The sequence below is a fragment of the Halichoeres trimaculatus genome, unplaced genomic scaffold, assembly GCF_033239565.1.
Source record: "Halichoeres trimaculatus isolate MK-OKI-2021-1 unplaced genomic scaffold, fHalTri1.1 fHalTri1_scaffold_4, whole genome shotgun sequence".
NCBI classification, from domain to species: Eukaryota; Metazoa; Chordata; class Actinopteri; order Labriformes; family Labridae; genus Halichoeres; species Halichoeres trimaculatus.
In genome coordinates, this window is record NW_027437182.1 from 28,902,860 (window position 1) to 28,928,997 (window position 26,138).

The 26,138-nt window shown below is 42.0% G+C and overlaps 1 protein-coding gene across 1 annotated transcript in view; it reads right to left on the bottom strand.

Annotated features, from left to right (window-relative positions):
- Window positions 1-940: 940 nt before the first annotated feature.
- atp10a (ATPase phospholipid transporting 10A) overlaps window positions 941-26,138 on the bottom strand; it is a 74,899-nt gene continuing 49,701 nt past the window's right edge. The window contains exons 11-21 of the mRNA XM_074667758.1: window positions 22,619-22,722; window positions 22,076-22,202; window positions 20,082-20,266; window positions 19,322-19,682; window positions 14,399-14,475; window positions 11,399-11,524; window positions 11,086-11,286; window positions 8,822-8,902; window positions 8,593-8,697; window positions 2,138-2,325; window positions 941-1,956 (exon numbers count right to left, since the gene is read on the bottom strand). Of these exons, the coding sequence (XP_074523859.1) occupies window positions 1,338-1,956; window positions 2,138-2,325; window positions 8,593-8,697; window positions 8,822-8,902; window positions 11,086-11,286; window positions 11,399-11,524; window positions 14,399-14,475; window positions 19,322-19,682; window positions 20,082-20,266; window positions 22,076-22,202; window positions 22,619-22,722 (2,174 nt within the window). The 3' untranslated portion in view covers window positions 941-1,337. The remainder of the gene's footprint in view (window positions 1,957-2,137; window positions 2,326-8,592; window positions 8,698-8,821; window positions 8,903-11,085; window positions 11,287-11,398; window positions 11,525-14,398; window positions 14,476-19,321; window positions 19,683-20,081; window positions 20,267-22,075; window positions 22,203-22,618; window positions 22,723-26,138) is intronic.

The following is a 26,138-nucleotide window of genomic DNA, read 5'->3' on the forward strand; positions in this document are numbered from 1 at the left end:
GCCACGATTTTCAGATTTACATAAAGATAAAACTCTTTGAGAATCTGCACTGAAACATGTTTGATAAAACATAAAAAAATCTCCTCTCTGGAATGTCAACTCTGATTCAAGGCCACAGCGACTTCTGGTTCAGGTCTTTGGAGTTCACGGCAGAGCTGGAGGAACAAACAGAGGACCATCTCAGAGTCAGGAAACCAGTAAACCAGCAGGGGGATTTCTTAAGACTGAACCCACAAAAAGTGTGTGTGCTGCGTTTTGTCAGCTCCATTGTTTTATTCCCACTGTACGGTGTGTGTGTCCTGCTACACAGGAAGAAGGTTTAAAATGACAGAGGGTGGGAGGGTGCTTTTTAAAGGGTAGGCCATTCAGAAAGTTTTTCTCAATCTGACCTTACAGTTTGAACACAGAAGTTAAAGTCAGACTGCTATATTTTTAGAAAACATTTTTTGGAAGTTAAATTTCTGTCTTTACTCTCTTGATTTTGATTTAAAGTTCAGAATTATTAAATGTCTGAATTATTTTTTTACTGGCCTAACCTCATTATTTTAAAATGTGGCTTTACATAAATAATTTCTGTGGTTGATTTATGATCAGTTAGCTCTTACTTCATAACTTTTGTGCCTCCAGGATAGATAAATACTGTATATTGTTATTTTTTCTATTCTTGCAGGTTTAAATGGATTTAATCTTTATAAATATGTTTCTCTCTGTTGATCTGTTACCTGGACATTGGATCATGGAAATCAAACTGTTTTGTTCATTTTTAAACATGATAACCATCATCAATAAATATTTCCTATCAATACAACCATTTATATGATCAGAAGTCAGCACGGGGTGTTTTATTTTGAAATTTAGCTTCTGATAGTTCTATTTTAACACCTGACTTCCTGTCCAGGTTGAGGCATGCTGGGAAAGGGCTCTGCTAAAAAAATATTGTGCATGAATCTTCAGCAGAATGGTGCAGAGAGATGACTGAGCTGGGATGCTCTCTGTGGGAACAGGAGCATTAACTGTATCGGTGCTGACAGAACGCAGCGCACACGCTCCCTGCAGGACTCAGAGGTTACTCTGCTCCTCCATCTGTTCGAGCCCGATCAAGAACTGAGATGCATCTTCACAAGATAAAAAAAAAATCCCCGGAGAAAAAAACGAAACAGGAGATATTCCAGTTCTTGCATCTCCCAAATCTGAAAAATATCTTTAGCTCTCAAGCATCCAAAATATAAAGTACCTTTTTCTCTATTTATAAAAGAATCTCCTTGAAAAAATCCATAAAATAAGATTTTAAAAAACTATCGTGCAAATTGGAGTAAAATACTTAAGACTGTCAGACATCACAGCGTGACGTGCAGCGAGTGTTCTGTCTCCTGCTCGGTCCTCTGTGCTGCAGGCTTGAGTTTCTCCTCTGACTCCCTGGTGTATCGGACACAGTGGGAGCCTCCGTCAGGGGGCAGGTTCAGGTGGATGCCGTCAGTCTGTGCGAACAGAGGCGTAGAGGTGATCCAGCCGGACAGACTCAGATCTGATGCCTCTAAACTTTTATCTAAGCTCTCAGAGTCTTTGGTTTGAGGAGGCTGTGGCTCCTCTGAGAGCTGAGGAGCTTCTTTGGTGTAAGGTAGAGTGTCTATTTCTGTAGGAACTAATGTGTAGAGGTCTGAGAGGCCCCTCTCACTGTCTGTGGGCCCCCTCCTCCGGCCCTGCTGCTCTGTTTGTGAAACAGGCCCCTGTGATGTCTTGGAGCCGGGGAAGCTCCTTTGGTCTTTGAGACTGCAGCCTGTGCTGGGAGGCGTGCTGAGGGACAGGAAGGGAGGCTCGGGGCTGAGCGGCGACCCCACCTTGACCCTGCTGAGGCTGAGGATGTTCCTGCGGGTTTCTGCGGGGAGTTTATCCAACTGTCTTCCAACTTGAACCGGGCTGGGGAACAGCGTGCCTTGACACGCCCTGTAGAAGTATCTGGAAAGTAAAACAGAGCCAGACATCAGGACACTCTTCAAAAACTCTTCCAAAGATGAACGCCAAACTCCCGGGATAAACATTTGAAGACATCTGCTGCAGATAGGACACACGGCACGGGTCGTAAATATCAGAGAAACAAGCTCATCTATCAAAACCTCTGAAACAAAGTGCTGGATACCTGGGCAGCAGCGCGGCTACTGGTGTGATGACGCAGAGCAGGTAGAAGAGGGGGTCCTGCAGCAGCCTCTGCATGGTCCAGTACGGGTTAGAGGGAGAGTAGCAGGTGGGACAGGAGGCGTTGTAGCACAGAGCCACCGTGAAGAATAAAGCTATGCTGAAGCAGATAGACAGCCAGTTCATCCAGGTCTGCAGGAGAAGAAACACAGAGGAGTGTGTGTGAACGTCTTTAAATTCAGAGCTGCAAAGTTTCAAGTCTACAAAACAAATCCAGAAAAGTGTCAGTCAAACATCTGCACTCAGTTTAGATTTAAGCTGAGGCGTTTTAAAGTTTACAGCGTGCTCTCTGTGCCTAAAAATACCTCCTCACTTTATTTAGTCCAAAGATTTTAAGGGGCCTAATATATCGCAGAGGTCACCTTCTCTTTTAACGAAACAGAATATTTCAGGCTCACCCATTCACCTCACAGCAGGAGATTTTCTGTCATGACTGCTGAGGTGAGCGATGTTAGGAAGAGAAACTCTGTCATCACCCTACAAACTAACTCACTGTGAATTTAACTGATTTATACCCCCCATCAGCCCACACTGACTCCCTGCTGACATCTGACTATAAGACCCACAGACTGAGGTATAGACAGAGGGTAAAAAAAACGCTGGCCTGAAACTGAGGCTACAATTCACACAGCAACACCAAAACTGGACAATAGAAGATTGGAAAAACGTTGTCTGGTCTGATGAGTCTGGATTTCTGCTCCACATTCAGATGGTAGGGTCAGAATTTGGTGTCAACAACATGAAAGCATGGATCCATCCTGCCTTGTATCAACGGTTCAGGCTGCTGCTGGTGGTGTAATGGTGTGGGGGATATTTTCTTGGCTCACTTTGGGCCCCTTAGTACCAACTGAGCATGGTTTAAAGTCCACAGCCTACCTGAGTATTGTTGCTGACCATGTCCATCCCTTTCTGAGCACAGTGTACCCATCTTCTGATGGCTACTTCCAGCAGGATAACGCTCCATGTCATAAAGCTGGAATCATCTCAGACTGGTTTCTTCAACACGAAAATGAGTTCCCTATACTCAAATGTCCTCCACAGTCCCCAGATCTCAATCCAATAGAGCACCTTTGGGATGTGGAGGAACAGAGATTCTCATCATGGATGTTCAGCCGACAAATCTGAAGCAACTGTGTGATGCTTTCATGTCACTACGACATTTCTGATCACCAGTGAGCTTTGACCTCCAATAACTGTTTGTCTCTGGTTCAGTTTTTCCTTCCTTGGACCACTGCAGACTGGAAACATGCCACAAGAGCTGCAGCAGAGATGCTCTGACCCTGTCGTTCAGACATCACATTCTGCAAAGTGCCATAAAGGGCTCACAGCCTTAGGTTTTTCTATTTTTGCTGCTCAATCAGAAACAAACTATGATGTGGTGTCAGAGGTTATAATGTTACAGACTGCTGTAAACTGCTGTCTAAAAATCAGAAACATCTCAAACCCATACCAACTGCTTATCATATCTTTTATATCGTCTCTGTCCCGTAAAAAACACATGTTCCCGCTTTTGAGGATTTTGACTTGTTACAGAGTATAGAGTGTCACTACTCTCCTCTGGCCACTGTCAGTGTCGAGGACCCTAATGACCAATAATAAGACGTTTGGTTACGTTGTTGAAATATAAAACCAAGCTCTTTGATCAGTTTGTGAAGGAAACACAGCGTCGTTTTTTTGCAACAAAGTATTTAGTAGCCCTGGAGTCTCAAACTCGAGGCTGAGACTATTACACAGACCTGTCACTTAATATCAGTTTATAATAAAATCTGCCCGCTGTATTCATGGCTCAGCCTGGCGTTCATTTGGTGAAGAAGATGTCTTTTTTAAGGCCAAAAGGAAGGTCGATGTCAGGTTGGACAATGATTATTTCCGTGGAGTGTAAGGGGAACCACACCTCTCTCATTTTCAAAGAGAAAGTTAAACATAGAGTAGTATACAAAGCTGAGCGGACACAATGAGCTGCTCAGCTAAAGAAAGAGTTGTCAACACTATAACATCCTAGAGATCAAGAAAGGAGGCAAATCAAAGACCAGGTCCAGACTTAGTGATGTCCATCTTCAAGCCAAACTGCAAACTACCACCTCCCACAGAGCAAACATGGCCCAGCTGTCTGAGAAGAAGAGCTCTCAGGTGTCTGGCAGAGAGTATTCAGCAAGAAAAGAGAATTATAAGTGTAAAATATTTCATGATAAGAAGTACAGTTGTTCAAACAGTTGAATGTTTTTTTCACCTTGTTGTGGAGCACCTGAGAAGGCCCCCATGGGACAAGTTGGTCATTTGAGTCAGAGACCCGATGTAGCTGTCCATCATCACACAGAAGAGCTGTGATTTCCTCCAGATAAACAGGCTGATGCGGGTACATCAGTATCGGACTGCTGGCTTTTAGATGATCATGATTTCAGAGTGAAATCCCAAGAAAAAGCTTTGGTTAGGGTGCTGTGCTGGGTGGGACTGTGAAAGTCCGCTATGAATCGTTAACCAATGCAATAGGACGTAAAGCAAGAGACTCAAGGTTTGTAATAACCGTCACTCCAGAGCATCCCTCACTACTTACAGTTATACATCTAGGTCCATCTGAAGTACTAAGTGGTTCACAAGTAGCTCTATAAATACAATGGTTTCATTTCAGGTTTTGTAAATGTCAAATTAGAGTATTTTATGTTTATTTTGAAAGATAATATATGATAAAAAAAAACGTTTTTATACCCCTAAAAACAAGGAATTTTGGAGAGAATTAGGGATGGAATGGTTTATGAAAAAAATCTGAATTATTCAGTTTCGCTAACTCGGTGTGCTCCGTTCGGGTCCTGTTTTCCTTTTTTCTTCTTTTTACAGCGCAACACGAGGCCAAAGATACAGCTGAGCAGTTGTGGGGAGGCATGTGTGTTGTTTACATGACGAGCAGAGAAGACAGAGTTAAAGGGTGTACCTGTGGTGTTGTGTCGTTCTGCCGTCTGGGCATACTTAAGATTCAGTCTGAGCTCTTAAGACAGTGGTCAGAAAGTGGAGGATAAAACCACGACTGAGTGTTGCCAACTTAGAGACTGTGTCGCTACATTTAATGACTTTCCAGACCCCTCTGGTGAGTTTTTTTTAGGGATGACAATTCTTGCGTCTTTTCTGGAGTTTGGAGTCAGACGCTGAAGCGTGTTTTGATCGCCTGAATGAGCATCCTGTGCTATCATGAGCCCCTCCCCTTTCCAAAACACAGAGACAGTCCTGCTCACTCACAGCAGATTAAGGCCCCGTTTACATGATGCCAAAAACGGTCGATTCCGCAAACATTTCGTTGTGTTTTGGCCTTCCGTTTAGACGAGACCACGTTGCGTTTTTAGTGAAAACGCAAACTTTTGAAAACGCTCCCCAGAGTGGAAAGATCTGAAAGATCCTCCATCCAGCTTGGTGTAAACACAGAGTGGAGCGTTTCAGGGTGAAACGCTGATGTCACTGCATGCGCACTCGCAGTTTCAGGTGAAGGCTGCGCGCTCAGCTACACATCCAGTTGAGCCATTCCGGTCCAGTAGGTGGCGGTAATGTGCGTTATGGTTGGATTGCCGACCGTCTCACACAACAAAAGGGCAGAAAAAGAAAGAACAGAAGAAGTGACTTGTCCTCTTTGAGTCGTATGAACGCGCATCGTTTTCACACGGTCCTCATGTAAATGCGGGTGGCTTTTGGAAACGCAAAGGAAGAATCTTTGCGGGAGTCTCAGTGTAAACGGGGCCTAAGGTCTTGTCCACACGAAGCCGGGTATTTTCAAAAACGAGTATCCCCTCACGTTCGTTATTAAAAATACCTTCGTCGGCACGCAGCCACAGGTGAGTAAGGCTTGAGTCATGCCAAACCCATACTGGGCAGTGTTTTCAGACATAAAACTCGTGCCAGCCAATCAGAATGAGCCCCCACTGTTCAGCTGTGACGTTTGAGAACCGAAAACTCTATTTACCGGCGCCCAAATTATTGTTTTTAGTGACGTAAGACTGGGGTTTTGTGTAGATGACAGGTGTAAACGTATAAAAGTATATGTGGTTTCCCAAATACCTGGCTACGTGTGGACACGGCCTAAATCATGCAAGTGTGTGTCTCATTATGGTCACCTCTGCCGGTCTTCTGCCCAGATAAAGGAGGAGGGTTGATATTTAGACATTAAAAAAAACAAGAATCAACGGAAAAAAAGTTCATTTGTAGGTGTAAACATATTTATGATGTTGTGTTTCACCTGCTTTCTCTCTCCCATGTTACTTCTCTCTCCGACAGAGTCCATGACAATTATATGCAGATAGATTAGACTTTTCCGTTGCTAGGCGCTACCCAAGTAGCTGCCTGTTGCAGCAGCTCTTTCGTCTTTGTCCGTTTCTTGTAATTTTTTCGTCTCTTTTTCGTAATCTTTGTATTTGGAGTGGATCATCACTTTGTATGGTTCATTGTCGGTCACAGACACCAAACTTTTTGTGGCTTCGGCGATATTTTTTACTACTTTTCTCCTGTGTTTGTCTGGAGATCCTACATGTAACCATGGCTGCATTGTTTACATGCGAAATTAGCTGTTAGCAGCCTGTAGCATGTCAATGCTAACTAGTGTAGGGCTTGATGATTTCCCTCGAGCTGAGGAGGAGGAGGTGAGGACGACGTGCTGGTTCTCGGATGTGAGCTGGGAGGTGACGACGTGGACCTGTCCTTCCATCCATCGTTGTTGGGAACGTGGGATCTAGCCCCGGGGGATGGACGAGCTAGCTGTGCTAACCCAGCGGCATCGTGCTGTTCACGGACGTGGCTGACGGAGCTGACATCGGACGCCGGCCCCACATTGGAGGAGCTTCGCCTGCTGTGAGCAGACAGGATCCAGGAGACAGAGACTGAACAGACTGCTGGGGAGGCTCAGTCCTGGACCCTGTGGAGGTGCAGACTGGCTGGGCTGGAGAGTGGTGGACGAGTGGTGGATGGGATGTCGTCATCTAATTTCTTATGGATCCTTTTGCACTTTCTATACTCTTTCTTACTTTTGTTTTCTTAAATGCTGCGGTGACTCCTGAATTTCCCCCTCGGGGATAAATAAAGTATTTTCTATTCTATTCTATTCTATTCTATTATTTTGCAAATTAGCCAGCAGTGTCATTTAGTGGTTTTTAGTGACTTCTGAGACAGCCAATAGAGACTTTCCTTACTGAGGAGTTGAAACTAGCAATGTTTCACTCAGCTTTAATGATGTTTAAAATGGGAAACAGCCTCATTCTTTCAGGTTTTTCATGACTTAACATGAGGTCATTGATAAAAGATAATCTTGAATAGAGGATTATTGGGGTGTATGGTAAAAATAAAGGTGTTAAAAACAACAATGTACACCAAACCGAATGGAAAATTGTGACTATAAAACCATGATAAGAACCAAACCGTGGATTTGTTAACTGTTCCCTAGAGAGAACTATTTTCTGACGTTCGGCGACGACATGCAGAGATCATGTTGAAGTTGAACTTCCTCTAAGTCTGGGATCAGCTCAAACTGACACAACCCAAACAGGGCGAGTGGTGTGGCAGTCAGCACAGAAAAATGTCTGAAATGTAACTTTATGTGCTTTAACTGAGCTGAGGCAGTCAGTGTAACGTCACCAACAGCTTTTCTTTAACTGACAGACATCTGACACACACACACACACACACACACACACACACACACACACACACACACACACACACACACACACACACACACACACACACACACACACACACACACACACACACACACACACACACAGCGAATGAATGGAGAGGAAGAGACAGAGCGCTACCTGCTGTCACCTCCAATACCTTTAATTGACTTCTTCAGCCGTTTACCCATCATGCATGAATTATTCTCCCGAGCAGGTGAAGAATGAAGCCTAAACAGATTCTGCTCGTGTTATGAATACCTCTCGGCAACAATAGACCATCACGTCCAGGAAGGTATCCAGTGAAAAGGACGCTTTTTCACAACTTGTCGGGATAAATTTACAGCCTTGGCATAATGGAAGAGACTCTGATTCAATGCAGGGTCATAAATCCAAAACCACTGCCGGGCAGTTTACGAGAAACACACGTGGATACCTGAGAGTGAGAGCTGGGAGGTGTGTGTGTGTGTGTGTGAGGGTGAAAAATGAACAGGTATTTTGAGGTGGTGGTGAGCTGGGATGTGTTTTTTGAGGAGCTGGACGGAGGCAGAGACGCTGTCAGGCTGATATACGGTCTGTGGTGCTGCAGAGCTTCAATCCAATCAGCTGGAGTTAAACATCCATGTGCCTGACAGCCGTCAAACCAGCGCTCCCACAAAGTCACGCTGGTATGAGAGACAGACAGCAGCACAGGGAGGCGTTTGGAGGACAGCACTGAGTCATCAGTGTGTCTTAAAGTAAAGCTGCTCACCCATGTTTTGGTCTCAATGCCTAAGTGCACAAGAATGGTGAATAAGGCGAGGGTGGTGATGGGAGTTCCCCATGTAAACAAATCCACATCGGAGTCAGCGTAGGCCTGAGGAGGAGAAGAAGAAGAAGACAGGGAGGAGACAGTGTCAGTGTGGAAACGATGAGTAAGATCAGTGCAATAAGCAACAACCGAGTCAGGACAAGTTCACGTAAATAAAAACCAGACTCACAAAGTACGGGATGAAGAAGCAGATCAGACTTTGGTAGAAGGCATCAATCATGTTCATCCAGAACATATATGGCTTATATTCCTGCAGGAGGAAACACAGCTTAAAGGTGGAGCTCAGACCATTAATTCATAACACAGAGCACGTGAGAGTCAGTGTGAGGAGTGTCACGTTTTCTCTACCTCAAAAAAAGAAGCAACAAATCATAAAGTTACAGCATAAAAAGATCTGTTAAAATTAAGATCAAGTCAAACATATGAGCTGATACATTAGCAGCAGAAATATTGGTGGGTTATTTCATGTATCAGTGCAGATGTTAAGGTTTTTTCCTGAGGAACTAAATAATCTGTTTTTGTTTCTTTGGTTTTTGGAACTGGTGTTGACAGATCCAAAACTTAAACCTGCAGCTGTTGAGCAAGGTTGTTGAATTTTCAGATACTTTAATCAGCACCAGGTTGAATGAAAACACACAGTAAGTTATTTCTACATTTGATAGTATTGGAAAATTAGCTAAGCTTCTAAAAAAAAACAGATCTATAGAGGGATTTTCTGGTTATCAACAATGGCGGATGCAGAAGCACTGCAGAGTATAATGGTTTGTCAAGTTAACCACCAAAAAATTCATTATTTAACTTAATATCATCACTTTGACAGATGGTAAACAGCTCCCAGGTTTGTGAAATAGCAGTGAGTGGACAGAAGAGATCAGCAAGTGGACAGATATAAGGTGGACAGACGTTTTTAGCGGAGAAATCCAGTGTGTACCTAGAGAGCAATTTAAACACACAACTGTCACTCGATGCTCATGACTGCATTATCTGTGGACACTTACCAGACTGTGACAAACCAGGATGTAAACATGTGTCAATAAATTAGAAACCCTCCCAAACCAAAAAGAGCACACAGACTGCTGAGTCTGAGACCTGATTCATAATAAAAAAACAGAAAACTACGTCCAGAAAACTGCACCAAATCAGAATATTGATGGTTGTGTATTTCAGGGTCAATAGACTTGTTCATCATTTCATAATATTATGTCATTTTACTTTGGTCATAAAATCTGTTTCTGTTAATCATAATTTATAGGTTTACTCATTATTTACTGTCCATATTGAGTCCATGTTTGGTCTTAGCCTCGGCTCTAAACCAACTTTTTCATTAAATAAACAAAGTCTGTATTTTGAGTATCAGCAGTTATTATTGCCTGTTTGTGGTCAAACCTGGTTAACTGAGGTTGGATAAAGAATACACATTTAATTACACACAGTGTAAAGTGTGACCCTGTTAAGTGGCGACTCTCTGTCGTTAATCACTGATACTGTCTGCTGAGAGTCACCAGTTAGCATGGTCGCTACCAACTCCAAAACACCGGTGTTATCGTGACAACCCTAATGTCAATATGCTGAGAAACTTCTGAAGACAATGTTTACATGCTGACATTCAGCAGTTTATGTAAACAAGGTTCACAGATATTTTATAGACTTTTAAAATTTGCTTTAAAGGTGGTACACTACAAAAGTTTTGAGACATAATTTTTTTCAAAAATCTGTTTTTTTAAGTTGTTTTCAGGGCATTTTGTTTTTTAGGAAGAACAACTGAGGAGAGTCAATTGTTGGAGGCAGACAGTGTGGGGGGACATGCAGCAAAGGGTCGAGGTGGGAAGTCGAACAAACTGCTCTGCAGCTGACCGTAGCCTCGCTACAGGCTTAAACCACCAACTTGAACCAGTGCTCTACAGACCTCTGAAATGTGCTCACAACTTCTTCAACAAAACATGTTTTCTAAATCTAATTTAAACATTATTTTCTATTCTATTCTATTCTATTGAAGAATGCCAGACCCATGCATGGCACTGTGTTTTTGGACATGAAACCTGTGCATCAATCATAATGAGCCCCGATCATTCAGCTGTGAAATTTGAGAAGCAAAAACTTTGTTTCCCAGAGTTAACATGAAACCATGAAACCATTGTTTTCCAAAATCTTTACTTTGGCCAGAGTTTCCAGAAAACATTATTTATAGTGGCCTAAAACTGTGGTTTTATGTGGATGACAGGCCTTAACGTATTAAAATATATATGCAATCTCCCTGATACCCTGCTTTATATGAACACGGCCTGAAACAGATGATACTGGGATTAGATTTTGATACGACTGAAACCCGGTTGGTGAACAACTTTGATGACTCTATTTAAACATTAAGAATGACACTGAAACCTTAGAGAAGCAAGACAAAGGAAAAAAGTTAAAAACAGGAGTGTAACAGACCTCTGAGTTCTGTCCGTTCACGTAGAGCTGAGGTAGTTGTTGCAGAGTCTCTGCCGACACGTCTTTGTCCAGGGTGCCGGTGATGAGTTGTGGGAAAGCAGAAAACATCAGGTTGAAGAAGATAAGATACCACTGGTCAATCATGGCTGAACCTGAGAATCCACAGTAGAACTGATACCAGAAGATGAGTGCTACAAACATCTGTGGGAGCAGAAGATAAGAAGATGAGTTCACATGAGGAGACGGGACGCGAGGAGCCCTGATTCTTCACGGCTCTGTGAGACGAGCGTAAACAGAGGTTAGAGTGGCTTACGGCGTTCTTGTAGAAGAAGTAGAGGATCATGTTAGCCAGCCGGGAGTAGCACCAGTGTCCGTGGACCAGCAGGAGCTTCTGGAGATAGCTGAAGCGAGGCAGAGCAAAATCGCTCGCCATCACCGCCTGAAAAACACCAGAAAGAGCCAACATTCAACGCCCTGTACTTTCTCCTCACCTCATGCACAAAACTTGTGCAGACTTCAGGACGAACCTGCAGGAAACAGCTGCACTCACGGCCTCTTTTTAATGAATCTTTAGCGGGTATAATCTTTCCAAAGCAATAACCCTTAAATGAGTTTGTGCACCTCTGGGGATTCATCGTCACAGCAGCAGGACGCTGTCAGTCTCATCCATCACCACTGAAAACCAAACCCTCCCTGAAGTCCTGCAGGGTGTGTAACCAACACCTTAAACTGCGCTGCTTCACCTTTATGACACGTCTCACCTGTCAATGTTATTTGTCAACATGAGGAATAACAGCAGATGCCTTGTTGTGCAGCAATTTACTTTCTGCTGCGCTCTAATAACGGTTTGCTAACGACTACACAGGGAGAGCGCGCAGATAGGAGAAGGGTGTGTTAATCATAATGAGGTGTGTGTGTGTGTGTGTGTGTGTGTGTGTGAGCTGGAATGTGAGTCTCAGCACAGTGCAGAGTCCTGAGGAGTGACCGATGTCTCATTAAGAGCAGATTTGATTAACAATGATTAATGCAGCAGCCCCGTTAAGGACAGGATAGTGAGACTGTAACAGATGTGCAGCGCAGCAGCGCGCACACCAAACCTCCTCTGGAAGTTAATTGGGAATTTCCATCTTTGCTGTGCAGGATCACCTTTGTGGAGCAGGGTTCAAGTGAAAGGAGCAGGGCGGTGTCAGCAAAGGGCTTTTTCTTTATCATCACACATGCTCACAGCCTCTGCTTTAGCATTGGTGTTGACCTTAAAGCTGGTGTGGATGAAGCAGAGACTCATAAAGTGTTCTGCTTCACTGCAGGACACGGAGCAGGCCTCCTGAGTCAGCACCACACAGGCAATACAATCTACAGGAAGTGTGTGTGGATGAGGGTTAAACATGCACTCCAGAGTAATGAAACCAATCAACTACACTAAAGAATGACCTTACCCCCCATCCCTCGTCTCTTCAACATACTCTCAACCTCTCAGGATCCTTCTTGTTGTAGTCTCACTCATTCCCCAGCTGTGTGGAATACTTGACTCTGATTAGTCAAAAAGCTGCAGCAGAAGGTCCGTGTATGATCACTGTGTGACAAACTGGAAACATGTCCAAGGTGTACCCCGCCCCTCACTCGTGACTCTGAGTGAGATCAGCAGCAGAGATGGATGGATAAATCCAGAGTTATGTAACTCAGAATCCTGTACCACAGTCACAAAGGGTTTCCCTGGAGGGTATCCTGACACTTTCTGTCAAGGTCACAAAGAAAACCAAAGCATATTCAGTAACGTCTCACTGAACCTTTTTTGCACTGTGCATGGGCTTCTGGTATAGAGCTAAAGCTCTGTACATTCTGCAGAAACTCAGAAAATCTTACAGCTGACGTCTCAACATGAATAGTTTTATCATGATGTGAAAATATGAGAGTTCAAAAAAACACATCAGAGGACACAAGAAGAGATTAAAGTTATGAAATGGAGCAGAAAATGAAATTATTAGTCTCAATATGAAAACCAATCCTGATAATATTCAGATCTTGATCCTGCCATAAAAACATCATGACATATTTTCTCCATATCGCCCCCTAATGGAGAACATTTTCCTTGGTCAGAAGCAGAGTTTGCTGATGTTTACGCAGCACGTATCGGCTAAAATACACCAAACGCATCTCTGCTCCATCACAGCAACAGATCAGACAGGTTTCTATTCAACTCAATCTGTTGACTAGGCTGCGAGGTTGGTGCGGTAGGTCATAGGTTGTACCCAGTCATCCTATTTTTGCTGGACTTGGCGCTGTGACGTATAAATTCAGGGTAGGGAAGATCCATGGATTGTATAAAACATGGACGTAGTCTCCGCAACGTCACCCATCTGTCCCTGAAACCTTAAAATGAAGCCAATCCGCGGACGCAGCCACATTTGATTTGACGCCAGCTGTGAGTTTCTTTTCTAGCTGCTACAGGGTGCCCGTCAGTCACGTGACCTGAGCAGCATTTCTGATTGGACAATCAAACGATCCTAAAAACTTCTAAACCACAGAGTTAGAAAAAGATTCACTCAGCGTACAGTGTGTGCTGATAGTGAAAACAGCCTTTTAGACCCAAGCCGTTTTTAAAAAAAAGGCTGTAAATATGCTCTTTAATGTGGTAAAAGTCAGTTTTTATGGCTGGGTATGTACGTGACTTCTAGTCTTTCTGCTGCCTATGAACAGCGGCTTTTAGCACTTCTGCATAGGCTTCATTTTTACTACCCAGATGTTGCCCCTTGGGAAGACTGAGTGAGACAGGAAGTTATGCGTGCAAATGACCTAAAAACACCCAGGGACTTTCAAAATAAAACAAACTGTGTCAAAACCAGATTGTGTTTAGCTTGGCTACAACAACAAACAGACAGCCCAACATGAATGAAGAGTGGGAAGAACAGGAACTCCTCGGTCTGTGACTCCAGCTGTCTGTATGTCATGCAACTTGTTGGACTGAATACGCAGCCAGTGTGAGTTGACAAACACAGTCAAGATGCAACAGTGCAGAGTCAGACTGTAGACGTATCTGGTGTATTTGAGGCATAACACAGCAAAAAACTGTCCAGTGATCATCTGGAATCAAGAGACACTTGAGGTTTGATCTCATCAGTCTGTGATGATGGACAAGGGTGTTTGAGCACACTTAGTGACTGATTTTTACAGAAATCACCAAAAGAAATAGTTAACAGATAGAGCATTTATATGTTACTTTCACCTCTCAGACACATTCAGTTACTGTAAATTAACCCTGATCCATTTTCCATTCCTCTTATCCCTCTTAAGTCTTTCCTGGTTTTCTCCTTACCTGCATGCCCTCCTGTCCTGAAATGCCCACACCAACGTCTGCTACCTGGATCATGCTGACGTCATTGGCCCCATCACCTGAGGTTAACAAAGAGAATGAGACAGAGAGGGACAGCAGCTCAGATGAGATGAGAATATGAGTCTTACCACCATCATTAGCATGAGATCGTCCAGAATAATGGAAGCAGAAAACCTTTATTGAGCGTGATGATGGTGACACTGAGCGTTATTGTTTGGTGTGTCAACCTGTCACTAACTTCAACCATAATATGAGCTATTTAAGTCAGTTTCTCTTTGTGTCACAGCTCTGGATGAGGAGAAGAAGGCCCGCTGCGGTGGATGACGAGTTATTTGTCTTCGGGAGTCGTGCAGTTTTCTTGATTTTGCCACAGCTGGTGGAGTGGGAGATGAAGTGTTGGTGGGCAGTGGAGTTTTTTTTTTTTTTAATGGTTTTGTCACGATTTTAGACACGACTGAAAACCAGAAATAGGTGGAGAAGAGCGCCCAAACTGAGGTGACTAGTGTGTGTTAGCTCACAGAAACTGAGTCAGTATGGAGAAAAACATCCAAACACAGCAGTGTTTTAATCATAGCGTGTTTAAATCACAGAGGTAGGCTCTGGTTTTTAAAGTGAAATTTCAAAGTCCAAGGACAGCAGATGGGGTACCGGAAATGAGAGGTGGAGCTGGTTATTCCAAGTTACAAACTGCTTTAAACTCTCCTCAACAAAAATTTAAGATTTCAGGATGGTTTTAAATGTTGAAAAAAAACAAAAAATTATATAATTGTCAAATGCAAAGTCTGAATAAATGACCTCCTCTCCTATCAGAATACAAAATTTAGTTTTTATCTCAGTACAGTGCCAGTGAGCAGCTGATGGAAAGACTAAAACCAAAGACTGGGTTTTATTTCCAAATTTAAATTTATTTCCATATCAAATCCTGCCCTTCTTCCAGTCCAGACAGAGTCTGGTCTGACAGCTTTCTACATGTAACCATGGCAGCATTGTTTATGTGAACTCAGCTGTTAGCAGCCTGTAGCATGTCAGTGCTAACTGGTGCAAGGCCTGATGTTTCCCACAAGGTGAGGAGAAGGAGGTGAGGACGACGTGCTGGTTCTCAGGTGTGAGCTAAGAAATGACAACATGGACCTGTCCTTCCATCCATCGTTAGTGGGAATGTAAGATCTATCTCCAATAAGATGTATAAGCTAGCTGTGCTAACCCAGCAACAGAGGGAATACCAGAAGGCAGAGTAGCATCATGCTATTCACAGACATGGCTAACAGAGTTAACACCAGACATCAACGCCATGTTTGAAGAGCTTCACCTGCTGTGAGCAGACAGGATCCAGGAGACAGAGACTGAACAGACTGCTGAAGAAGCTCAGTCCTGGACCCTGTGGAGGTGGAGGCTGGCTGAACTGGAGAATGATGGACAAGCTGTCATCATCTATTTTCTTATGGACCTTTTTGGCACTTTCTATACACTTTCTTACTTTTGTTTTCTTGATTGCTGCTGTGACTCCTCCCGTATGCCCCCTCTGGGATAAATTAAGTGTTTTCCATTCTATTCTATTCTATTAGATCTGCTGCTTTCATACTGTCTTATCTTCATCAAACAGATGAGTTCAGAAACTTACACTCTTCATTCCCAGGATCTTTTCTTACTGTTTGTTCACAGGGTCAGTCTTGAGTTGGTAAAAAGATGTTTGAATTTGCTCCTTTTTACTTTAGATGAATTTAAAAAAGAGCATACAATAAATAATCTAGTCTCACAAAGTGAGTTTAAGGTGGTATTAATCAGTTTGCAGGTGATCTGCCTCTGATAATATGAGACAATGTGAAAGTGCTAAAATTCTGCCCTGCGTCGAGTCTGAGGCTGGCTCCAGAAGTAGTGATGCATGGTACAGGATTTTAGCCGATATCCAATCTGACAATATTGAACAACTCTTTAGTCAATTACCAATACAGATTTTTTTGTGTTGGAATTATTAGGGGTTGGAGAAAAAAACTGATTCCCTTAAGTGTTGTGATTTTTTGTATTAAATCCTAATTTTTGTTCAAAATCCTTTTTATTTCTAATTTAATTTCTTGATTTTGGTCTTTGTTTACAAGTAGAGTTGGGAAAAAAGTTACTTTTCTCCAACAGAGGAAAAAATGTTTTTCTTCGTCTACCTAGTAAGTAAGATCCCCTGAATAAATCCTAAAACTGACTCACATGTGATGTGCATTTTTTGGGAAAACATAGCTATATCTATGGTTTTGTCTGATGTATTTGGTTGACTAGGCCAATCTGTTTCAGCTTTGCTCTGTCATGTAACTAAATTTTTTCAAGATTCCTTTTATTATGTTTCTCTGTGTGCTGCTCTTTGTATGTTTGAAACTTTGTGGTCCGTGCTGCCCTCTATTATGACAGACACTCCTGAAAAACAGATTTTCAATGTAATTCGTATTTTACTGCTTGAATAAAAGTTAAATAATAACAATAATGATCAAGTATTTATGGTTGTGTAACTGACTCAGGTCTGTAGTTTTGTTTTCCTGCTTGCTGTACACCTTTCTGTTTTAGGATATGAACAAATAATTCACTGAAATTTGATGTGAAATTTATTATTTACATATAGACAGCAGAGAGATGGAGGCTGCAGTCTTGTTAATGTTGTCGTACTGATAAGATTAGAGAGCTGATAGATATTAGAGCTCCACCATCATCATCATCTGCTCCCCCCACAGAGGTGTAAAATCAAAGTGAGAGGAGCTGCAGTGTTTCTTGCTCCCACATTACTGCAAACATCGCAATGACAGGAAAGTGCTCCGTTTGCAAAACAGGATCCTCCTGAGAGCAGCAGGAACAAATACACAAAAAACAGAGAGAAGACAGTCGTAAGTCACTCTGACATCCATGTGTCACCTCTGCTTTAACACAGCTTAATTAAAGCAGAGTTCATAACGACTGAGGTCACATTAAAGTAACTTTGTTTTCACTGAGTGCTCACAGCGAGGGGCAGGAGGTGTGTGTGTGTGATGAGTGTGCATTAAATCCTCTGAAGTCAACTGAACATTGATACCAAAGAAAGAAGAACTTCAGAGCCTCACTGCGTCGGTGGAGGATAAAGTATTCCTGTCTGTTTTAGTCCTGCAAAACAGAGTGGTGCATTTTACAAACAAAAAATCAGCATTCAAACCTGGATGAAACTGGGTTATTAATACTTTTATTCTTGTAAGTGTGAAAGTCATGATGAACTGTAGTTTTTAGAGTTTCTTTCATCACTTCTGGGCCTCTATACATGTGTGTCAGTATCTGTGTCTGCCTCAACCCCCTCCTCTGCCTGTATATGGATGTTTTGGTTGTATCGGGACATTTCTGGGCAGTAGGGATGGGTAACTTTCACATCTGAAACAATACAGTACTGATGGCCGGTACCTGGCAATCGGTACCTGGCAATCGGTACTCATTGGTACCAAATTTCGGAACCTTTTTGTGTGTGTGTTAAAGGTAGAGTCTGCAGGAATTTTCTTTGCCCGTTAGTTAACACAAGCCACGATTACATGAGGAGTTTTTCGTCTTTCCGAATGGAATCTTTCTGAATGACTTTTCTGAAAACAATAGTATACATGGAAAGGAATATTCCAATCTCTGGTCTATATACGCCGCTATAATCAAACAGAATAGTCATTGTATACACCTCATTTTAGAATGAGGTGTATACAAAGGTTAAATTCTTTATGTTTTAGCAAATAAACCGAATGCAAGCAGAATATTTGGGTCCATGTATACGTGGCTACATATTCAAATTGGGCTCCACCTCCTTGGCTCAGTGCCAGCGGCAGCCCACACCAACTGTCTTCGACCATAACTACATGAGCACATTCACAAGCCCAGCAAACACCTGTAGCATCGCGTTTCTATGTGGAAGAGACTGGAGACCTGTGCACCTAACTTAGCATGTTAGCACAAGCTAATCACGGGTATTTGACACATACTTGGTCAGCAGAAAGCTAACTTGTGCCACTCATCCTCCCAAGCAGCTACTCCCTCACAGTCACAAAGATGCACTTAGGAATCAAAACCTGGTGCTCTTTTTTTTTTTTAATTACATGAATCAGTACCTGGCGATACAGATGGAATTTGTTCTGTACCTATGAAAGTACTCAATTCGGTAGCCATCCCTGCTGGGTAGAGAATAAGCGTGGTTACATCAGCCAATCACAGCGCCCCCAGTGTGCAAGTGACTTTAGGAGTTGATGATCATGAGTAGAAGGAGCTATCCCAAATGGCTACAATCATGGACATAGCACCAAGAAATAAAAAACAACCAAAGTGAAACAAGAGGCCAAGCAGATAAAGCTTTTTACTAAACGAGGGTTAAGCTTGGCTTATTTTTTAGTCACTTTCTGAGCACTTGGAGAGGAGCACAGGCCGAAGAGCGATAGGAGCTGGCTTTCTGTTGAGCAGGTATGTGTTAAATACCTGTGATTAGCTTGGCATGTTAGCTTGTGTGATGCTACAGGTGATTGCTAGGCTAGGGAGTGTGTTCAAATCGCTACAATCAGAAGTAGTGGATGTTTGCTGCAGCTGGCACTGATCCAAGGAGGAGGAGCCCTGTTTGAATGTTGTGTTTACTAACAAGTAAAGAAAATTCCTGCAGACCCTACCTTTAAATCAACTTAACATTATAAGCTCAAAGTGTATTTTTAATTTTTTATTTGTGAAATGACATCAGTAAAGTTATGTTTCTGCCTGTTGTTCATCCTGTTTTGCACAAATAAAGAGCAACATTTTGTTGTTGGCTCCAGTCCTGCACCAAACATAATGATTTGAAGTGTTTTCGTTTTCAGAACAGGTTTTCAGGCTCTTTCTCTCATCATGTCAGCTGCTCAGATCAAAGGTAAAGGTGTGTTTCGTGAATGAAAGGGTGTTTACCTATAGCTAGGGTCATGACCTTCAGCTTGTTCCGCACCAGTTTGACCACCATGCTCTTCTGCAGCGGCGTGGAGCGGCAGCAGAGAACAGCACGGCAGCTCCGAGCCACGGCCAGAAACTTATCTTCCAAACTCTTATCCAGAGCGTAGGCCAGGGTGCGCCCGTCAATCACCAGGCCCAGCCTGTGCACCGTGAAGGGAGCGGAGTGGGAGGATGAGGAGGAGGACGGAGACGAAGACGAGTAGATGTCAAAGGGTACAAAGTTGTTGTGGAAAGCCTTGGTGGATTGGTCCGGAGAGCTGCAGAGGAATTTGGCCTGGATGTAGTGTAAACTCTCCTCCAGCAGCAGCGCACACGCCTCCTGGTTCAGAGACAGGCACAGAGTGGATTCAGGTTCAGAGCAGGTCAGAAAGTGCAGTTTGGCATCCAGCTGAGAGAACCTGTGTCACATCTGGAAAACAGATGCTTGAACAGCTCAGATTTACGCTGCTGGTCCCGAGATAATGCCAAATTCTTTTAATGAAGGCGGCGAGGAAAAGGATGTTATCAGGGTCTGTGGAGGATTATTGCTGCTACTCCAAGAATCCAAACATCAACACCATGCTGCTGTGAGCTCAGTGAAAGATCAACACTATCTCACTACTTTTTAAAGGTAGGAGACCGTAAAAAGATTATGAAAGTATGCTCCTTCACTGATAAGAGACTACAAAACTTAACATCAGGATGCTAACACGATCAAAATGACGTGTCTGCTGCTCACCTGAGAATCAGCGTTCAGCGTCAGGATCTCCTCCTCAGGGTCCAGCAGCTTGCAGGCGTACGCGATGTTAACGGCAGTTTCCTGTTTGTCTCCAGTCAGCACCCATATCTGGAGGCCGGCCTGTCGCAGAGAAGCGATGGTCTCAGGAACGCCGTCCTGCAGACGGTCCTCAATGCCTGTCGCACCTGTAAGTCAAAAAATAGTAATCGAGAACAGTACATACAGATAATATGAGTCCTTCTTTCAGCTTCACACATCACATGATTGAAAAAAAGTGCTGAGTAAAGCACAAATATCATTATCTGCTCTGTTAAACTGACTTACATCTCTAACCCAGCTGTGTAACCCTGCATTTATAGAAGTCTTACTTTAAGTACAATTGCCTTACGACACCAGGTGGCTCATTTGGAAAACTTAAAAAAGAGAGCGTATTGTGCTTTTTTTAAAAGTTTTTTTCTTTTAAACCATCCCTTTGGTGCATCTGTGGTAGCTTTACAGGTTTAGCAGTTTTTCTTTCACTGATGTTTTAGAAAACCCAGTTTTCAGCCACTTGAAACACTCCAGTTTTAACTGCTGTCTCTTTAAGGACTGCCGCTCTGCAACACCTATTGTCCGTAATATTTGGATTGAATTCAGTGTATTTCAAATGATTGGGCGCATGGTTGAATAAGTAACCTCTGGTTACCAAGCATGGTCAACTGCAAACAAATACTTTCAGTTATTGCTGTTAATATCTCTGGACTTCCTCTATCAAAAGTTTGTCTGTTACTTCAAAACTAACCTGATAAATGAATAGGGGCGAATAAGCCTCAAGAGTGTTTGTCGTTTACAGAGGTTTGACTAGGACAGGGGTCTGCAACTTGCGGCTCTTTGACCCCTTTGCAGTGGCTCCTTGTAGCTTTAAAAAATATTATTGAAAGAAAGAATTTTCATGTTTTTACAGAGGGTATTGATGATTAAAGACATTGATACTTAATAAAATCATGCGTTAACGTTTTGTTGAACTAAATCTTCATCCCATCTGTCAATAGAGCCTGCCACTGCTCTACTTTACCTCCTACAACATCAACAGCCCACCAACTTTCCATGCACCTGTGGCTAACCTAAAGTTTTACAGCCCTGGAAAGATAACTAAATCTACAAAAAGACAAACCTGGAAGAAATTACAGATTTTAATTCTGTGTAGATGGATTTATCTACCTGTCAACGTGTAGGCTTAATGTGCAGGCTTGATATGTGGCAAGACATTTGCAAACAACAAATATTAAAATATATACATATATTAAATGAGAAAGAATATCAAAAAAATTATAATATTCAAATATACTTTCAAAAACTTTGAAATCATTTTTTTTCTAAATTTTGAAATTCTTTCTTTCTTTTTTTTTTTTTTTGCAAATTTTTGCGATTTTAAATAATTTGGACTTTTCCCAAATTTTTAAAACTATTGGAATTTTTTGAAAATTCAAAAATGTTTCAAGTTTTTTTAAGATTCAAAAAATATATATTTTGAAAATTTAAAAATAATTTTTGCAAATTTTTAAGCTTCTAAAAATATTGATATTATGCAAATGTATTGAACTAATTTTTCAAGTTTTTGCAATTTTTTTTTTTTTTTTGAAAATTTTGCCACCTCTTTTTATTTATTTTTCTGCAATTTTTGCAAATGTTTGATATGTCAATCTTTTTTTGAAAATTTTTGCTGAATCAATGAAAATTCGAAAACTATGACATTACATGGTCAATTTCATCAATCCAAAAAAATCTTGTTCAAATTATTTTCTACTAGATTTTAACCATGTTAAAATCTCATACACTCTGTTGTCTTTATTGTAAAGATAAAGTAGATTTTGTGGCCCTGGAATGGCTTCAATCCAGGTGAGCTGAGGCAAAACGGCTCCTATGAAAGTTAAGGTTGCACAGCCCCGGACTAGGAGGTCTCTTTCTCTTTAAAACTAACAAACTGAGTCATTAAATCAGAATCAGAAATTTACCCAGAAGCTGGAGGTTTGTCTCCAGACGCAGAGCAGACTCAAACAGAAGCTCCTCTCTGCCCTGGATGGCTGTCTCTGCCTCCAGGTGGCGCTGCAGCCAGCACGCATACTGCTCCTTGCTTAGAATCTGGCACACAAACACGCACACGCGCACACACACACACACACACACACCATCATGTGTTAAGAAAAGGAGGAAATTGAGCGGTGAAGCAGCCTCTCGTCTCTGCCTGCGTGTCAGAGGAGGATCCAGGAGAATGTGAGACCTTGAGAAGGTGTTTTATCACTTTGCTTTGCACAGGCGCGGGTATAATGAGCCTCTGCTGGTGAGAGCATAAATTAACAGCCTGGGAAAGTGGCACAGATTGCAGCTGAGTCACGGAGAATGTCACTTTAGAAGGGACGGTCCATGTGATCATCTGTGCCGGGCGACAAACACAACCTGCCAAAAAGACACTGAGACACACACACACACGCTCACGCACACTCACACACACAGAGCTATGATTGGCACTTCAGAGGAGCCGTATGGATCTGTGTTACCTTCTTGGCGATGCACAGAGTGCGAAGGCCGTCTGCAGCGTACAGGTTCAGGTAGTTCTGGGTCCGGCTGATGATCTTTTTCTGCCGCTTCCCTTTGGAGTTTCCTTAAAAACAGACAGAAGAGTGAGCATTAAACGCTGTTTGGGAAGGAATTTGCATAAATACTTTGGCATTTTGTTTCCAGATTGTTGAAGGCTTCTTCCAAGAGGCCCATGAAAGCCATCTGTCCTCACACCTAAATTAACCATGAACGCCGTGCCCACCAAGTCCTCATGCTACTGATCAAACTGGAAAACACGCAGCTCACTGCATCAGAACAGACACTTGATCTGTTTGATTTGTGTGTTTAAATGACGTTCACATGTTAATGAGGTCACACATGTTGGAGATCATGCCAAAGCCTCATCGTGGAGCAGCGTCTTCCTGGCAGGGGGTACAGAGCTCCAACAGACCGGCTTCATTAGGCTCCTGACACACAGACGCACGAGCCAGCTCTCTGATCAGCAGCCCTGTAATCTCACTAATAACACAACAGCTTGGCAGATATGGCTTCAAATGCACCACCACACAAAAATTAATTCACCTGAGAGAGCAAACCCGGGCAAGAAGAGTCCATTTGAAGAAATCAAACTTAAAACTAGACCATGAATAAAAAAATGAATCCAACATGTGGCAGTAACAGTGAAATAAGTTAAATTAGCTCAACTTTACTCAGATAACTTTTCATCTTTTCAGACACAGCATGTCCTGCATAACCTCCTTCTGTTTCTCTTTCCTGTCTGTGTCTAATGATCTTTAGCAATTTTTATCAGCAGCCTGTCTGTGTAGGCAGAGCTCTAAATCATATGATGTTTCACAACAATCCAAAGTAAGATCAGTGGTCAGTTTTCTGCAGTGTTATGTGCTGTGTAAACATCAGCAAACTCTGCTTCTGACCAAGGAACATGTTCTCCAACAGGGGGGCAATATGGGGGAAATGTGTCAGGATGTTTTTATGGCAGGATCATCATCGGGATTTTATCTGAAGTGCTTTTTACCATGTTTTTTGAGCAATTCTGACCAGATAACAAAAAAATTAGTCCCAAAATTTTCTTATTCTGCATTGTGAACAACTTTTCTGCACCATTTCATAATTCTAATCTAGTTTAGTGTGACATTTGCGTTGACTTTCAAAAATTACGTTGATGATTTTTTATAGTCAAACAGTCGATTATGTCGACTAATCGTTGCAGCCCTAGTTTGCAACATGGTTTCATTTACAGCAGCCGTAAAGCATGATGGTGCTGAAAACACATGAAAACTGGATCGGTTCTCATCACAGAACAAAATGTGATGCTATCCCATCCTCTAAAAATAGCCATATCAGGTGCAGATACCGATCAGTGTATCGGATCAGGACATCCCTACTGTGCACAGTCCAAATGTAGTTTAAAGAGATGTTCCTTGATATATTTTGGATTTGTTTGTGACCTGAACAGAAATGTAAATGTAAACATAATTTAAAACATGATTCATGTCAGGGACATAATTCATACATTGTAAAATGAAAGCTGAGGGCCGATTGAAAAAGAACCTTGAGCCTGATTGGCCCCAGGCCCTGACTTTGGACATACTTGGTTTATATGATAAACAGATAAAAAGCATAAGACAATCGTAGCATACTCAACCAGCAAAGTGTAAAACAGTGTTGATGCTTCCACGATCTTAACGTTTTATCATCGGACAAGACTAGAGAACAAAATGATTTTCCTTCTTTGAAAAAGTTTGACAACACGTATAACACCTCTTTGTTTTAATATTGATTTGTATTAAATATTGTATTAATTATTTATGTTTACTTTTTTCTTTAAAAGTTATTTTATAATGATTAAGATATGCACTATAGAGGAGTTATCAGTCTATGTCATCATAAAGACGCGCATGCATCTTGACCGCAGAAGCAGCATTTAGCTCCTTTCATTCAGACGAGTTAGCGTTAAACACGAGTTAAACAGTTAGCAAGTTCAAACATTAAATTCAACCTGTTAGAAGCATCAAAATACGGTTGTTCAGTGGTCAATTGTCAAAAACAATACTACACAACAGAGGCAACTTCTGTCAAGTTTTGACTGTTACAGCACAACCAGTGCTTTGGAGTTAATAGCGACCATGCTAACTGGTGCCTTTTACAGTATCACCGATTAACGACGAAGAGTCACCAGTTAACAGGGTCACACTTTACATTGATTCACCAGTGACGTCTGCGTATGTGTAATTAAATGTGTATTCTTTATCCAACCTCAGTTAACCAGGTTTGACTGCAAACAAGCAATAATAACTGCTAATACTCAAAACACAGATTTGACTTTGTTTATTTAATGAGAAAGTTGGTTTGGAGTTGAGGTTCTGACCAAACATGTTCATATTCTTATTTGGTGCAGTTCTCTGGACGTAGTTTTCTGGTTCTTTTATCATGAACCAGGTCTCAGACTCAGCAGTCTGTGTGCTTTTTTGGTTGGGAGTGTTTCTGATTTAGTGACACATGTTTACATCCTGGTCTGTCACAGTCTGGTAAGTGTCCACGGATAATACAGTCATGAGCATCGGGTGACAGTTGTGTGTTTAAATTGCTCTCTGGGTACACGCCGTCCACCTAATATCTGTCCACTTGCTGATCTCTTCTGTCCACTCACTGCTATTTCACAAACCTTGGAGCCGTTTACCATCAGTATAAGTGATAATATTTAGTTCAAAAATCTGTGTTTTGGTGGTTAACTCCTCCACGTTAGTTGACAAACTATTACACTCCTCAGTGCTTCTGCACCCAAGTTGTGCCTACATCCAGCATTGTTGATAAACAAATAATCCCTCTATAGGTCGACTTGTTGATTAAATATCGCCAATCTCACTAGGTGGCACTAGAACTGCTTGTTTTTTTGAAGAAATAAATATTTTTTTATTATTGTGCAGCTTCAAAATAGTCAGGAAGATGGAGTTAAAATTCTGTTTGAGCAGCTAAGAAAAAAAAGTCAATTTTACGTGTAACTTAAATTCTTTTTCTTCTTATTTGTCTCTTTAAGCAAAGTTTTACATCAAAGTTTTATCTCCCTTATTTTACAGTACTTTTAAATCTCACTCATGATGTTTTTCCTGTTTGTGGCAGAAACTCTGTTTTTCCTTTTGGTGAAAGAGAAATAATGAATTTCCAAGAACAGCAGAAACTTTTTGTTCTGACAGAAATCATTGGACCTCACTGAGTCACACAGGTGGAGCTTTACACAATGTTTATTTTCCCTGCCTCTGAAAAAAGGAAAATCCACCTAACAAATAAAAAGGGGCTGGTGTCGTGTGTGTTAAATGTTCCCAGCGGAGTTGTTCCCCTTCAGCACAGAGCGGCGTGGGGCTTTGTGTTTTCATTTGCGGCGCCCTCTTTGAACACACATTAAGGTTTTGTACATGCTCGAGCTCTGCAAACGTTTTATGAGGGAGGAAACGCATTCAGCACGTTTGTTAGAGCTCAAGGACAAACACGACGTTTCAG